Source organism: Neopelma chrysocephalum, unplaced genomic scaffold, assembly GCF_003984885.1.
Source record: "Neopelma chrysocephalum unplaced genomic scaffold, ASM398488v2 Primary Assembly neopelma1_323, whole genome shotgun sequence".
NCBI classification, from domain to species: domain Eukaryota; kingdom Metazoa; phylum Chordata; class Aves; order Passeriformes; family Pipridae; genus Neopelma; species Neopelma chrysocephalum.
In genome coordinates, this window is record NW_020897986.1 from 527,303 (window position 1) to 540,516 (window position 13,214).

The window sequence follows — 13,214 nt, forward strand, 5'->3', positions numbered from 1 at the left end:
TGCACTAGTGACTCACACAGCCTGTCATGGGCCTTGTTTAGTTATTTAATGTAAAGTTATCTTTAAATTAGCAAATATTTACATTGTAGATATTTTAACATCAATGAGCAGATATTTTGCAACACGTATTTGTAAAAAGGATATAATTTTGCATCCTGACGTGCTGAAGTCTTCATAAATACGTCTCTCAAAATTAAAAAAAAGTTTTTGGCACCATATATATTGCACATCTCAAAAGAAAACTCTAGATCAGAAGTATGGTGACAGCAGTTGAAAGAAACACTTTTCCTAATCAAATTAATGATTAGTCAAATCCTGTTATACTTCCCAACCCAAATGGTCTCATTGTCCCAAATCCTTCTCTCACTTTTTATTCCTAGAATAGATCTATGAAGGAATAACACTGGGTTTGATGCCTTGTAGACCAAGCTGGCCCAGAAGGCAGGTCAGTGTTCCTGCTGTGTGAGGAGGCAGAGTTTTATCTCCGCCGCTCGAACTTTGTGTTTTGAATACAAGTTCTTGTAGTTCCCTTGTTACTACTCACAGTAATCACAGCTTTGGCAGAAAATCTTTTCTGTTCGTGTTTTGTTTTGTATTGGTTTGTTTTCAAATATTCATGGTGGACAGAGTCCATTTCCATCTACATGGGCAGACACCCCAGCAGCAGTTATCCAAACTCACAGAAGTCTGTTCCTGTAGGGAAGCCAAGCCACACAGGGCTTCAAAACATTTGGTAGCCACTAGAAAGGAAGAAGTTCTCCAAAACATCATTCTGAATTTTTCCCCTGAGACTTCAGAAGGACAGGCAATTAAAACTTCCACAATGACACAAATTTGGCAGATTTGCAGGGCTGCTTCCTGGGCTCTCAGTCCCGACAGCTGAGCAACAGGATGAATTATAGACTCATTAATGTTGGAAAAGACCTTTAAGATCATTAGAGGTGATCACAGAGACCATTAACCTAACACTGCCAGGTCCACCACCAAACTGTCACAGAATCACAGAACATGCCGAGTTGGAAGGGACACACAAGGATCATTGAGTCCAACCCTAAGCCCTGTACAGGACCATCCCCAAAAGTCACACCGTGTGCCTGAGAGTACCATGTCCCCAGTTCCCACATCTACACGTTTTTGAACACTTCCTACAAAGCCAGATGTGCAGCAGGCACCCCATCCTGCAGCCCAGGGTTTGTTGTGGTGCTGAGGATGCAGAGCATTAGGGGAGTTGCCTCTTGGTGTGCAGAAGTGGGGTGGGAGACAAAAAGTTAAAATTTCATGGTTAGATGGACGTCTGTGGGGTCATGGCTTTTGGGGTGGACTGGGATGAGGCACAGGACACCTATGCCAGCCTGACAGGGGCAGGTGCCACCCCATCACCAAGGTTTGGGATGCTGGTGTAGCTCTGCATCCGTACGGCTCACAGAGGCTCCCCATACACATTTTCTGGGCTCGGGATGGTTTGTCTGAGTTTGATGACGCAGGATTTTAGAAAGTCAGTATTGAAAATCTCTGTGCCTGAAGGCAGACCTGCAATAGCTGTTGAGCAGTGTGGACTCCAAGGCAAATGGGTTCCCATGGGGTTTGACACAGCACAGCACCCACCTGGCACAGCCAGGCAGGATGAGAGGCCTCTCCTGCTGCAGAGGGTCTGGGTAGTCCAGCCTCTAACAGGGGCCAGGCTTTGGCTCTCCTCCAGATCAAATACATGCTCATTTCTGGTGTTGGGTCTTCTCAGCCCTGGGGACAGCAGGGTGCTGGCTGCCTGTGACAGTGGGGTCTCCATGGTGTGGGTGCATGCCATGCATTGCCTTTCCATGAGCTGCCTTTGCCTGGCAGTGCCCAGTGGGATTTTAATGACACTCACCCTGGCTGCTGAAAAACACCAAACTTCCCTATGCAAAACAACAGTGCACCAACTTGGAAATAATTACACCAACACCAGCACATTGCAAAACACTGCAGGACCCTAAAGGTAAATCCTCAAGTGTCTCCTCGCTGGGATCTGGCAATGCTTAGGGGCAGATGCAGCAAAACCCCCTCCTGGGTAAGTGACAGGAACCTCTAGGTACAATCTACAGCACATGAAGAGGCAGAAATAGATGGTGGCCACAGCCCTGAACCAAAGCAGAGGGTCTGTGCTCTGTTTGGTGGAAAAAGCTCATTTCCTTCAAAGCAAAGTGGGAATTCTCAGCCAGCCACACAGCTGTGGGACATCTGCCCCTGTCCAGGCATGGGGCTCTGTGGCTGGCAACCTGGTGGTAAAATGTAATGAGCAACATTCAGAGCAACAACAGCAAAATGGCAAAACTTAATGGGAGAGCAGAGCCGGGGGGGCTCAGCTGTGCCCAAGGCTGTGTCTGAAATCTGTAGCACTACGGAGGCATGGCAGGTTTCTCATCCCAGCTGGATTCCCTGGGCTGGCTGTAGCTCAAATACATGTATGTGAATCTAAAACAGACCATAAGCCTGACTTTAATTTAACAGAAAGGCAAACTCACACAATTTAGGAGCATGAAGACCAAGGCAGTGGGAAGAAGTTACGTTTGGTTGTGTTCAGACCCCAGGAGAAGCCTCTACCCACTGTGCCCTCTGAGCAGCCTCCCAGACCAGGCATGGTCCCCCTCAATCCTCCTCTGGGGTCAGTGGTCTCTGGGGCTGGAGGCCACATAGGCACAGTGGGGTCCAGGCCTTTTCATGTCACTCTGCAAGAGAAGAACTACATTTCTGAGGAAGCCCACACCAAATGAGATCACCAGTGTGGCATGGCTTGACCTACAGTGGTGGCCAAACACCTATGCCCAGGATGGGGGTAGAAATGGGGCATTTTCATGGCAGTTACCTCCCAGAGTACTCCTCTGCCAGTCTTCATCCCAACGACCTCTTGAGCTAAAACTGATTCTGTTCCAGAATGACTCCTGCTAGGTTTATTCTCTATTGATTTATTGAGTGCTCATTAATCCTCCCACTAAATTCAGCAGATACTGTGCTTTTCAAAGGAAGAATTAGCCTCTGTGATTAGGGGGAAATTGTCCTATTTAAAGGAGAGAAAAACGAAAGCTCCAAGAAAGAATATTTGGAGACGTCTCTGGGCTTGCAGCTTTGTTCTGCAACGCCCCAACACATCACTGTGTAGGTGGTCATTTCATTAGACTGGCACCAAACTGTAAATTACACTGTAGTTACAGCCCTGCTGATACACACTTTATTAGAGATGTTGCACCAATTCTTAGAAACCACAGATATCTGTTGTGTTACAAAGCACAGAACAGAACGTCGTGCTTCTAAAAGGGAATTTATGACGTGACCATTGCATAGGTAATGGATTGCAGACCCCTAAAAACAACATGGGCTATGGGAACCCTTTATTCCAGGATCTCTTCATACTAGCTTCCTGCTGTGAAAGTTCAAGCAAGGCTTTAGAGCATCAGTCCATCCACTGTACTATTTTCAGTGACAGGCAGGGCTAATTAGCTTGTATAGCTATTGTTTTCACTACTTTATCTTCATTATTCCTCTGACTTTCCATGCAGGCAACAATTATAAAGCTGTAAGGACATGCAGAATTATGCCTGGAATCTCTGGTTTGGTTTAGTTTAGAGAAGGCACAGACAAGAGCAGCACGGCTGCTGCTAACTGTGGATGCCCATCCGACAGATTTATGGAGGGATTTCATGTGTTCATCTGCCTTTCCTCCGTGTCCCACACTGCACAAACTCAATTCAACAGCTGTCAAAAAGGGGTCCTGTGCTCTCTGTGCTTGCCAGGCTCACCAGAATAAAATAGCTGACTGTTGAGGCCTCGATGCACACAGTCACTTGAAGATTTTTAGCTTTTTGGGAAGCTAAAGGCAATGCATGTTTTAAGGGAACACACAAACTGACGTTTTCCCTCCAATAGCCTGTTCCAAGCCCTTGCCCTAGTTTCCCCTTGGAAAACAAAGCTGCTGTTTGGCACCTCAGGTGATGAATTTCCATTTCACTAGACAGCTTGTTTGCAACAAGGCTTCTGAAAACAGGGACGTGGCTTATTCCTCCTGGAGTGCTAAGCTGAGACTGCCCACTTTCAGTATTTAAGCACAGGGTCATCTACCCCGTGTCATGACTTGCAGTGAGCCAACAAGAACTCATTTGATACCTACTCAAGAGCTGCACAGCAGGGCAAGGCAAGCCAGCAGCAGGGTGCCTTGCTCTGCCTTCCCAAGCACGGGATCCACAGGGAGCTGCATCCCCACAGCCCCTCTCCTGCCAGGACAGCTCCTCATCAGAGACCTGTGCAGCTCAGAGGAATGTACCAGCAGCTATTAACAAGACTGAATAGGCATGTCTGAACTTATATCCCCTGAAATGGGGAGGTGAGTGCTCCACACCAGCACAGCTGGCAGCAGGGAGGGGGAATTTAAAGGAGGAGTGTAACACAATATGGCTGTTTTGAATAGTTCTGTCGAGGCTGAGTGAGACTTTCTCTGTGCCCTTCAGAACTAAACAGGCAGACTGCAGCATCTCCAAGACTAATATTGCAATCAAACCCAAGGGAATTAGTGGTCAAAAGCTGTAACAAGCTGTGAGGTGATTTGACATGAGGTGACACAACCACACGTCACCCCGTTGCTGCAGCCCAGTGGTGGCAAGCACCTTCTGTTAGGAGAGGTCTGCAGCTACACCAGCGCCACATACTTATGGCTGTATCCTCTGGAGCAGTAGCTCCCACAAGGCAAAAAAGGATATTAATTTACAAGGTGATGTGGTGATTTGATTTTTTTAAATAAATGTACTTGTGTTGCTGAGACAGTGCTGTTGCTCTACGTGGCTGCACTACTTGGGGACATCAAGCACATGTTTTGCCTATCCCAAGAATAAAGCAAGCCGGGGGACCGAAAAAAAAAAGATGCAGCACAATTTGGGCTTCTGCTTTTAGCTGAACAGGACTTTGGGTATGCATTTGTTGTTGACTGGCAAAGGCAGGGATGTTATGGAAAAGCGAAGCAGCAGCACATCATCTGCACCTTGCTTTCAACAAAGCTCACTAGATTTGTTCTTTTTATATCTCCCAAAGATAGGGTTTTTTGGGTACGCCCTTCCATTCAATTTTGCAGCTGTACCAACCCATGTGTGTGAGAGCAGAGTGTCGAACTGGGAACAAAAGGGCCTCCCTGTGCTGTTTCATGGAAGTAAATGGTGTCATTGGCAGTATTAACTGTTTTTGTAACACAAACATGGCCACACATACTTTAGATTGCCTTCATATAACAGATTCCCAGGGCTGGAGTCCAAATATAGTGCAACTTCTATGAAGGACCATGCTGGGGTTAGAGCAAAAATGAGTCTCTCAGCAGAGTGGTCTTTAAAGGTCAGAAAAAGTTATCATTGAAAACCTTATTAGAATAATTTCAAAATCCTCAGTGTAGATGACAGTTGAAGGAATATTTAGTACACTATGTACCTGCACCCTTATTTAGAGTTTGAGCAGTTTTAAAAGCTGTTATGATCAACATAATGCAGGAGAAGATAGCTTGGCTTATGTACATGAGCTGCAGCTTGAATTTGGTAATTCCAGTACTTTATAGGCTTAAGATACCCCAGGTTGTTTGCTCGGGGTCTCTTTTTAATAAAGGGGAGGAGGGGACAGTATAAGGAAAGGATTGTTTTAGCAAGGGGAAGCATTTTCTGAGTGCAGATATGAGATGCTCTTTCTGGAAGCGCAAAACTCTGCGCTCCCAGCAAGACATATTCCTTCCTTGTAAACCACCCCTTCGCATATCACCGGAGAGATTACTCCTATCAAACAAATCACATACTTTTGGAGTCCTACTCTGGCATTCCTAAAGGAGTTTATTCAGGTTCAGAGGAAGATAAGGAAGAACATTTCACCCTGTACCAATGTGCGAGAGCAACACCTGTGCTGGGAACTTGGCTTTCTGCTCACGTACCAACAACATTCTTTTCCAAACATTTTTGTTTGGTTTTCCCAAACATTTTTGTTTGGTTTTCCCAAGCCCATTTTACTCTAGCAGTCTCCCTGACCCTACTGGAAGGCCTCCAGCCCCAGTCACAACTGTCTCCCACTGCAAAGTGCTACTGATCCCAGGGTGGTGGGCAGGACAGCACACCTGAGCATTCCTTTGCCACACCGGGGGTTCCAAGGCAGCTCCCTGCCTCTTCCCACTGCCACACAGCGCTTCACCCAGCTGGCAGAGGCAGAGGAGAGGATTCAGGCAAGAAGCCTCGCAGCTCTGTGCCAAATCCTCCTCCTCATCTCCTGAAATCCCTGTGTGAGCAAACTGGCAGCGGTTGCTGGGATGAGATCAGCGGTGTCTGCTGCAAGCCGAGGCGGCGGGAGGCTCCTGGCAGCAGGGAAGCCCCTGCTGCCTGCGTGGTCCTCCCAGGCACCGGGAATTACCGGGAATTGCCACTCCTGGTTCTCTCTGCACGTTATTCCTACAGAGCAGGGATCTGCAGCAACAGGTGCTGTGGCTGCAATTCTGCACGGAGTCAACAACACAGCAGCAGCCAGACCAACAGAGACAAGCTGGCAGCGCCAGCAGCTGTTTTACACCGAGATAAATACATATACATACGTGTGACTTGAATGGAACAGGTCACAGGCAGGTTTTAGAGACTCACCCTTGCACAGCAAAGCAAAAACCAGCAGCTGTGTGCCATTCCCCTCAACACAGAAGGCTGGTGTAGCAAAGAGCAACTTCCCTCCAAGTGCTTTCTTCCACTGACAGGATTTAAAGGACCTGATTTCCAGAGGTGTCTCAAGTTCCACAGGTGAACTCAAATCTTGCCTGGAGAAGCTGAACCCACTTGTGCCATCTCCAGTCCAACAGGCACCAAAAAAAAGCTATCACTTTAAATTCACTGATTTATACGCGCATTTTTATGTATTGACTGATTTTTTTGGGTAGTCTCTGACTATGCAAATGCTGGGAAGTGGTTTAAAAAAAGAAAAAATAAATCTCCACCTATAAAAAAGTAAGGTTCAGAAAAAGAACCCCAACCTCCTCTTCTTCCAAAACACAACCTACAGAACCTTTCTGAGTTGAAAATATCAATTCCTTTGTAAGGTGAGGCCTTGATGCTCTTTATATTTACTCCAAAAAAGTGCATCCATTCCCTTTTCATTTTAATTGACCTGCCAGAAGGTGTCTTCTCAATGAGGACCTAATTAGGGGAAGTAGCCTGGAAGCAGTGTATCGGATCCACCTGGGACAAACTGAAATAAGTGTCCTCCCCCTCTCATTACACTTACAACATAGCCTTCAAATACTCTCTTCAAAAATCTTCTTTTACTGCTTTCTACTGGTTTTTGGCTGAGTAATTTTCAAGTCTGACTATATGCCTTTGTTTCTGCTCCAAGTGATAAAAGCCAGGGAAATACCTTTATTTTCCCCTGCAGAGCTAGGACTCAGTAGAGTGGATGGAGGGATGGATGGATGGACGGTTAGTGCCCATATCTTCTGCTCAAATATGTATTTTGAAGGTGCCCATTTTATTCCCTGGGTACCCATGACATTTAATTAACATATATTTAATAAGCTAAAGCAACTTCACCCATCTCTGTCCTACCTTGGGGAGGAGGCAGGGTCTGAGCAGAGCCAAGCTCCTGCAGGCACACGGCGTGGTCGTGATGCAGCTCTGTTCATCCACACACCACAGATTTTAGTGTCTGTTAGTGCTTCTGGGAGCTTATTTTTAAGATGACAATAATGCAAGCAATGTGCAGGCACGTGTGCTTAATACTCATGACAATCTGCAGAAGCACCATTTCCTCTGAGATGTTGCTGGTGCTGGGCTCTCGAGAAACCCGCAGCAATATATATTTTTTTGGTAAGAGTTTGGGTTTGTGCTTTTCCCCCCTCCCCTCCTTACATTATATGACAGTTTTCTACTCATCGTGAGGATGATTGTTTTAGGGCTATGGGATAGTTAAATATACAAAGGGCTTGGCAGTTGCAGTAGAGAATATCCTTTTAGAAATGCTAACAATATGTTAAATTCAAGGAATTCCACCCCTAGTACTCCATGGGGTCATAAATAAGTTCAGTGCAGGGGATATAAATATAAATTACACCATTTAAAAATCAGGTACATGACTGGACTATAGATATTATGTCTCATCCCTTACTTACTAGGGTAGTAACCCCTCCCCCTCACTTCCATTGTGCTCATTATTTTACACCTGAAAAAAATCATATATATGTCATTAATGGGTTTTTACTTCATGAGTCTTTTGTGCTAGAATTAAATGGAAATACGTTATTCTGTGAGTACTCCCACCTTTTATGGGAGGTAAATTCTTGCCACCCCTCCCCTCCCAATGCTAACTGTCCAGCTATGAAACAGGGGGCTATCTGCCCTCCAAGTGAGATTTTATTGCTAAAATAGAGTAAAAATTGTTTTAAAACAAAGAACACACATCTTTATAGTAAAACTCAAGTTTGTTTTACAATTAGAGAAAAGAGTCACATGGTCCCCCAAAACCCCCCGAGTTTTATATATATATATTTCGAAAATATATTTAAAAACATAAAAAACTCTAGTTAAACATATATTATGTTAATCAGTACACTTAAATATAGCTTAATTATATTTACAATATGACGCGGTTGCTTTTAAATTTTAATGCCAATTTCAGTATTTTCCCAAAAAACCATAAAATTATATAAATATACAATAAATATTTATGTTACACAAAATGGATAATAGAGAACAAGGCCACAGACATTAACTTACAGTTGCAAGAGTCTTTAACACAGCACTAGGCCTGCTGACATGCATGATATACTTTTGTCACGTACAGACCACAGCAAGAGTTTAATTAAGTAATATGAAAGAAAACCAACCCTCCCCTCTCCGCCTCTGTTTTAGCTACAACTGCTCAGCCTGTGACCATGGATGGATCAGGTCAGGCAGGAGAGAGCCATGGGACTGCAGCTTCATTGCCAGCTTCACCTTATGTCCATAGGTGCAGAATTGGCATGTTACGGGGAACATCACTCTGGATGTGGTTACAGGACACTGTTCTCAAGGTTCCCAGCTCCATCCTTTAGTCCCCCCCACCTACATGGGCTGTCCTTTACCCCTCTGCCCTAACTGTGCCACACCAGCACCACCCTCACTGTGCCAGCTGAGGATTTCTGAGTGTAGGATACAGCCATAATTAACTCTGGGAAACGAGGAACTTTATTTCTAGCACGACTGATGCATTAACACTTCTCTTTTGGAAATCCAGTTTATCTGAATTGGGAATTATTGTATTCCTGCATCTGAATTAGGCTACTGTCACATCCTAACTATCTTTTTGTTTCCAATCTAGACGAGTGATCTGATTGTTACACACACATCAGCATCATCCTGTCCTCCCTATAAGCAACCCACCCTTGTTTTGAGAGGAGCCACCATTACACTTCTGTGCTGCAGTTTAAGCAGCTCCTGAGCCACTCTGGGTTCACTAAATGCAAATTATAATACACACACAGGTACTGGCCACAGGGGAATGAAAGGGTCTAGTGGAAGGTGTACCTGCCTATGATCTAGATGATCTTTAAGGTCCCTTCCAACTCAAAACATTCTTTGATTCTACGATTTAATTTGCACAAAGAACACCTTAGTTGAAGTTTTGAGACATTTCAATAAGTTTGGTTGTTTTGTTTTGTTTTTTTTTTTCAATTCTGATTTCTGTGTGGGAACCTGAATATCAGCAATGGATGGGGAAGGCTGAAGTTTGACGTTCAAGTGGGTCACACAAACCTCTCTTCTCACTCACAGTCCAGCAGGCACATGACCAATGCAAAAGGCAGCACTTTGACAGAGTTACCCTCAGGAAGGGGATGCCCTTCTACCCCCAGTAGAAAAAAAAATTACTGATTTGAGGGTGCCTGTTAGCTTCCAGCGTGGGTTTCTACCAGTAATGACATAAATTCAGTGCTAAATATGCTCTTCAAAGAGCATGATGGGGGGGATCATATTTCAATAAACTTTGCCTGGTCCGGGTTTTAATTAACGCGGATTCTGCAGCCTTCAGGAGCAGATATATTTTGCAGCACATTCCTCTTTGTTCAGCTATTTTTCCTCATCTACAGGAATTACAAATACAGCATCAGCCTTCAGTGAGCTCACTAACGAGCTATTTCTGCTCTCAGCCCACGGCAGTCAGTGCAAGAGCTCAGCACAGCTCTCAGCCTCACACCCTTCTCAGCAATACTTCTGTCAGGATAGTGAGAGGGGGACCGTAGAGCTAAACATGTCTCTCAGAACCTAAGCAAGTTAAGCCAACTCCTCCAGCACTTGCTCTTCACTTACTTTGAGAGTATTTTTTTAACGACAGTATTTGTTTCACAAACTAACGCTGACGGCAGAGGTAGAGCCGCACAAACTCAGCAGTAATTGCTCTCTACCAGAGGCAGGGCTCCTTTCTGCCTCATTCCCCAGCTCCTTCCCTGGGCTCCTACAGGCAGAGATTCCACCAGAGTTTGCCCACCAGCTTTACAGGCCTGGGGCTGCTGGCATGCTGTGGATGGAGGGTGAGGGCATCCACGTACAGGGCCAAGCTCTTGCTCTCCCAGGGAATGCACGGGACCACACCCAGCAGTGACTGCAAGTGGGACGGCCTCGCTCACCCCAAACCACTGTTATCTGTCCCCAAACTGGCTGAGCTATTAAGTCCCATAACCAACTTGATTTCAGATCCACCATCACCTTCCTAGACTCTTTTTCTAGTGCTTCACCAAGACATTTGATCCAAGCACAGTCTTTTATTACACGAAAATCATTGCTCTCAACACTCTATAGAATATTCTCTATATGATAAGCTCCAGTCCTATGGTAACTGAAATACTTTAAAGATCACAACCAATGTCCCTCCAGAGGGAGGAAAGGGGAAAGAAAAAATACCAAACACAAACAAACATAGTATAAGCAAATGCAGGTCTCAAAAGACTGCAAATTAAAAAAAAAAAGAACAAAAAAACAACAAAAAAACAAACAAACAAACAACAAAAAAACCCCACCAAGAAAGCGTGTTACCATACAATTAAATAAGTGCTGTCTTTAAGCCTGAAGTTCAACAATGTGAAGTGGAACATCACCATTCTTTTTCAGTTGCCTCTTTTTATTATTTTTTGTCAGTAGTTGGATTGCTATTGCAAACACCTTCACAACATACAAAAAACAAATTTGTTTTTAATCCAGAATAAGGTAATGATTTTTTTTTCCTTTTTAAATCTGATGGGAGTTCAAAAGTAAAACAGAAACAGTAAAACTATGACAACAGCACCTTGACATTGTTTTAATTCCAACGCTATCAGAAGTTAGAAGCAGTAAACATATATACTAACAGGAATAAAGATAATTACTGTCTAAAATGTAAACAGAATGTTTTGGTTCAATTTATTTTTCTGAAAGAGGACAGTTTATCATTAATTCACAATTGAAGCAGCATGCAATTTTATTATTTTTTTTTTTAATTTTTATATTTTCAATTCTTGGCAACGGCGACAAACCACAATGTTATCGAGGAATGTAATGCAGACTTTTTCTTTTGCTTGATTTTCTTTTTTTTGTTTGTTTTTTTGTTTTTTTTTCTGGGTTTTTTTTTTTTTTTTTTTTTTTAACTTGTGCGCAAATGACTTTTTGTTCCCCTTCAGGTCATGGATATGTTCAATAAATAGATTGTGTAACCACTGTACTGTATAAACTTCCATCATACATGCAGTCCATAAAATTATTTTTTTACCGAATAATTTACCCTGTTATGTATATATACAAATAGATAATTTTGTCTCAATATAATCTATACAACACGAACCCACTATCTTCCCCTTTTAATGGTTAATGTACATACACAAGAAGTGTCTATCCTTATGAAGCGCCAGCCAACTCTCTTTTTATTATCCATGGTGAGAGCTCTCACGTAAGACTGGGTAGTTCGGCACTGGGAGTTCCAGTGCCTCTTGTCTATGCCCCTGCAGCCCTCCTTTGTGTACCCCTTAGGGTTGCATTTGGTCTCATAGAAGTATTGCTTCAGTTGGCCTTTGGGTACTGGGACTTTTTCCAGGACTGTGACGGTGGCCCCGGACATGTCCACTGCAGTCTTTTTCTCTGCTGCTGTCACCCACTCGCTCGTGCTGTCACACACACTCAGTTCCCCACGGCGAGCTGGATCGGAGTGGCGCCGGACCCTCATGGACATGTTTGCAGCATCCAAGTAGTTTTTGTACTCCTCAAGCAGAAAGAGCAGTGGGGGTTCCAAAGGCACTTGACTGCTTAGCATGACTCGGGATGTGTACAAGTCTGCATCCTTGTTCTCCTCACTGGGCTGGATGTCCTGGTCCTCATCTAGAAGCTCCTCTATGACATGTTCAAAAGTGTCTGCCAGCGATGTCAGTCCTCTTGAACCAGCACTGGGCCCATTTAGGCTCTCAAGAGTCCCGTGGGTCCGAAGACCTGGGTAAGCCAAGCTGCCTTGTCCTCTTAGACCAGCTTCTTTCATTGGGGCAGCTTTCATGCAACTGAAGTATGAGATAACCATAGTAAGGAAAAGGATGGTCATCACTCTTCTCACTTGGTGGAACTGTTAAAAACAAGAAAAATAAATTAACTTACAAGGCTTGGAGTAATAAAAATTCACCTAAGTTGTCACGAGACTTTACGCACTTTCTACAGAGATCTGCTGCGTGCAGCTGCAACTTGTTACCAGAGATAAAGCACACTCTTGTGGAAGAGTGTGCCTTCATTTGGAGTTTCAGATAAAGCATATACTGCACTCAGGCAACATTGATCCCAGCAAGTCAGAGTTCTTAGGTGCTGAAGTCTCTCTGTAGTAAGTATCAGATTAGATATTATGCAGACTCCTTATTTATTGACTGATTACACCTATTTCAAGTAACAGCAAAAGCAGAACTGCTACTTAGCAATGCAGCATTTCAGCAATAAAAGACAGCTTCACAATCATGAAAGGCAAGACTTCCATTTCAAGTGCAAATGTAAATATTTGATTTTTAAGATCTCTCTACGGCAAAAATAGTTCACCGTTGTATCCACAAAAAACCTGAACAGCACCAGGATAAGTTGCATTTGTATTTTGAAAGCAACCTTCAGAACACAGGAAGAAACCATAAAATTCTGAGGTCTCAGCAGGTCAATTCCTCATCTAAATGTAGTAGGTATATACACATAGATATAGAACAAGAAAAGGGCCCAGAACAGTAT

General features: G+C 44.0%; 1 protein-coding gene across 11 annotated transcripts in view; it reads right to left on the reverse strand.

Annotated features, from left to right (window-relative positions):
- Nucleotides 1-9,671: 9,671 nt before the first annotated feature.
- The window catches only part of BDNF (brain derived neurotrophic factor), a 39,759-nt gene continuing 36,216 nt past the window's right edge, over nt 9,672-13,214 (reverse strand). For all 11 annotated transcript variants that reach the window (XM_027705312.1, XM_027705307.1, XM_027705313.1 and 8 more), the window contains one exon: nt 9,672-12,576. In XM_027705312.1, the coding sequence (XP_027561113.1) occupies nt 11,815-12,576 (762 nt within the window). In that variant the 3' untranslated portion in view covers nt 9,672-11,814. The remainder of the gene's footprint in view (nt 12,577-13,214) is intronic.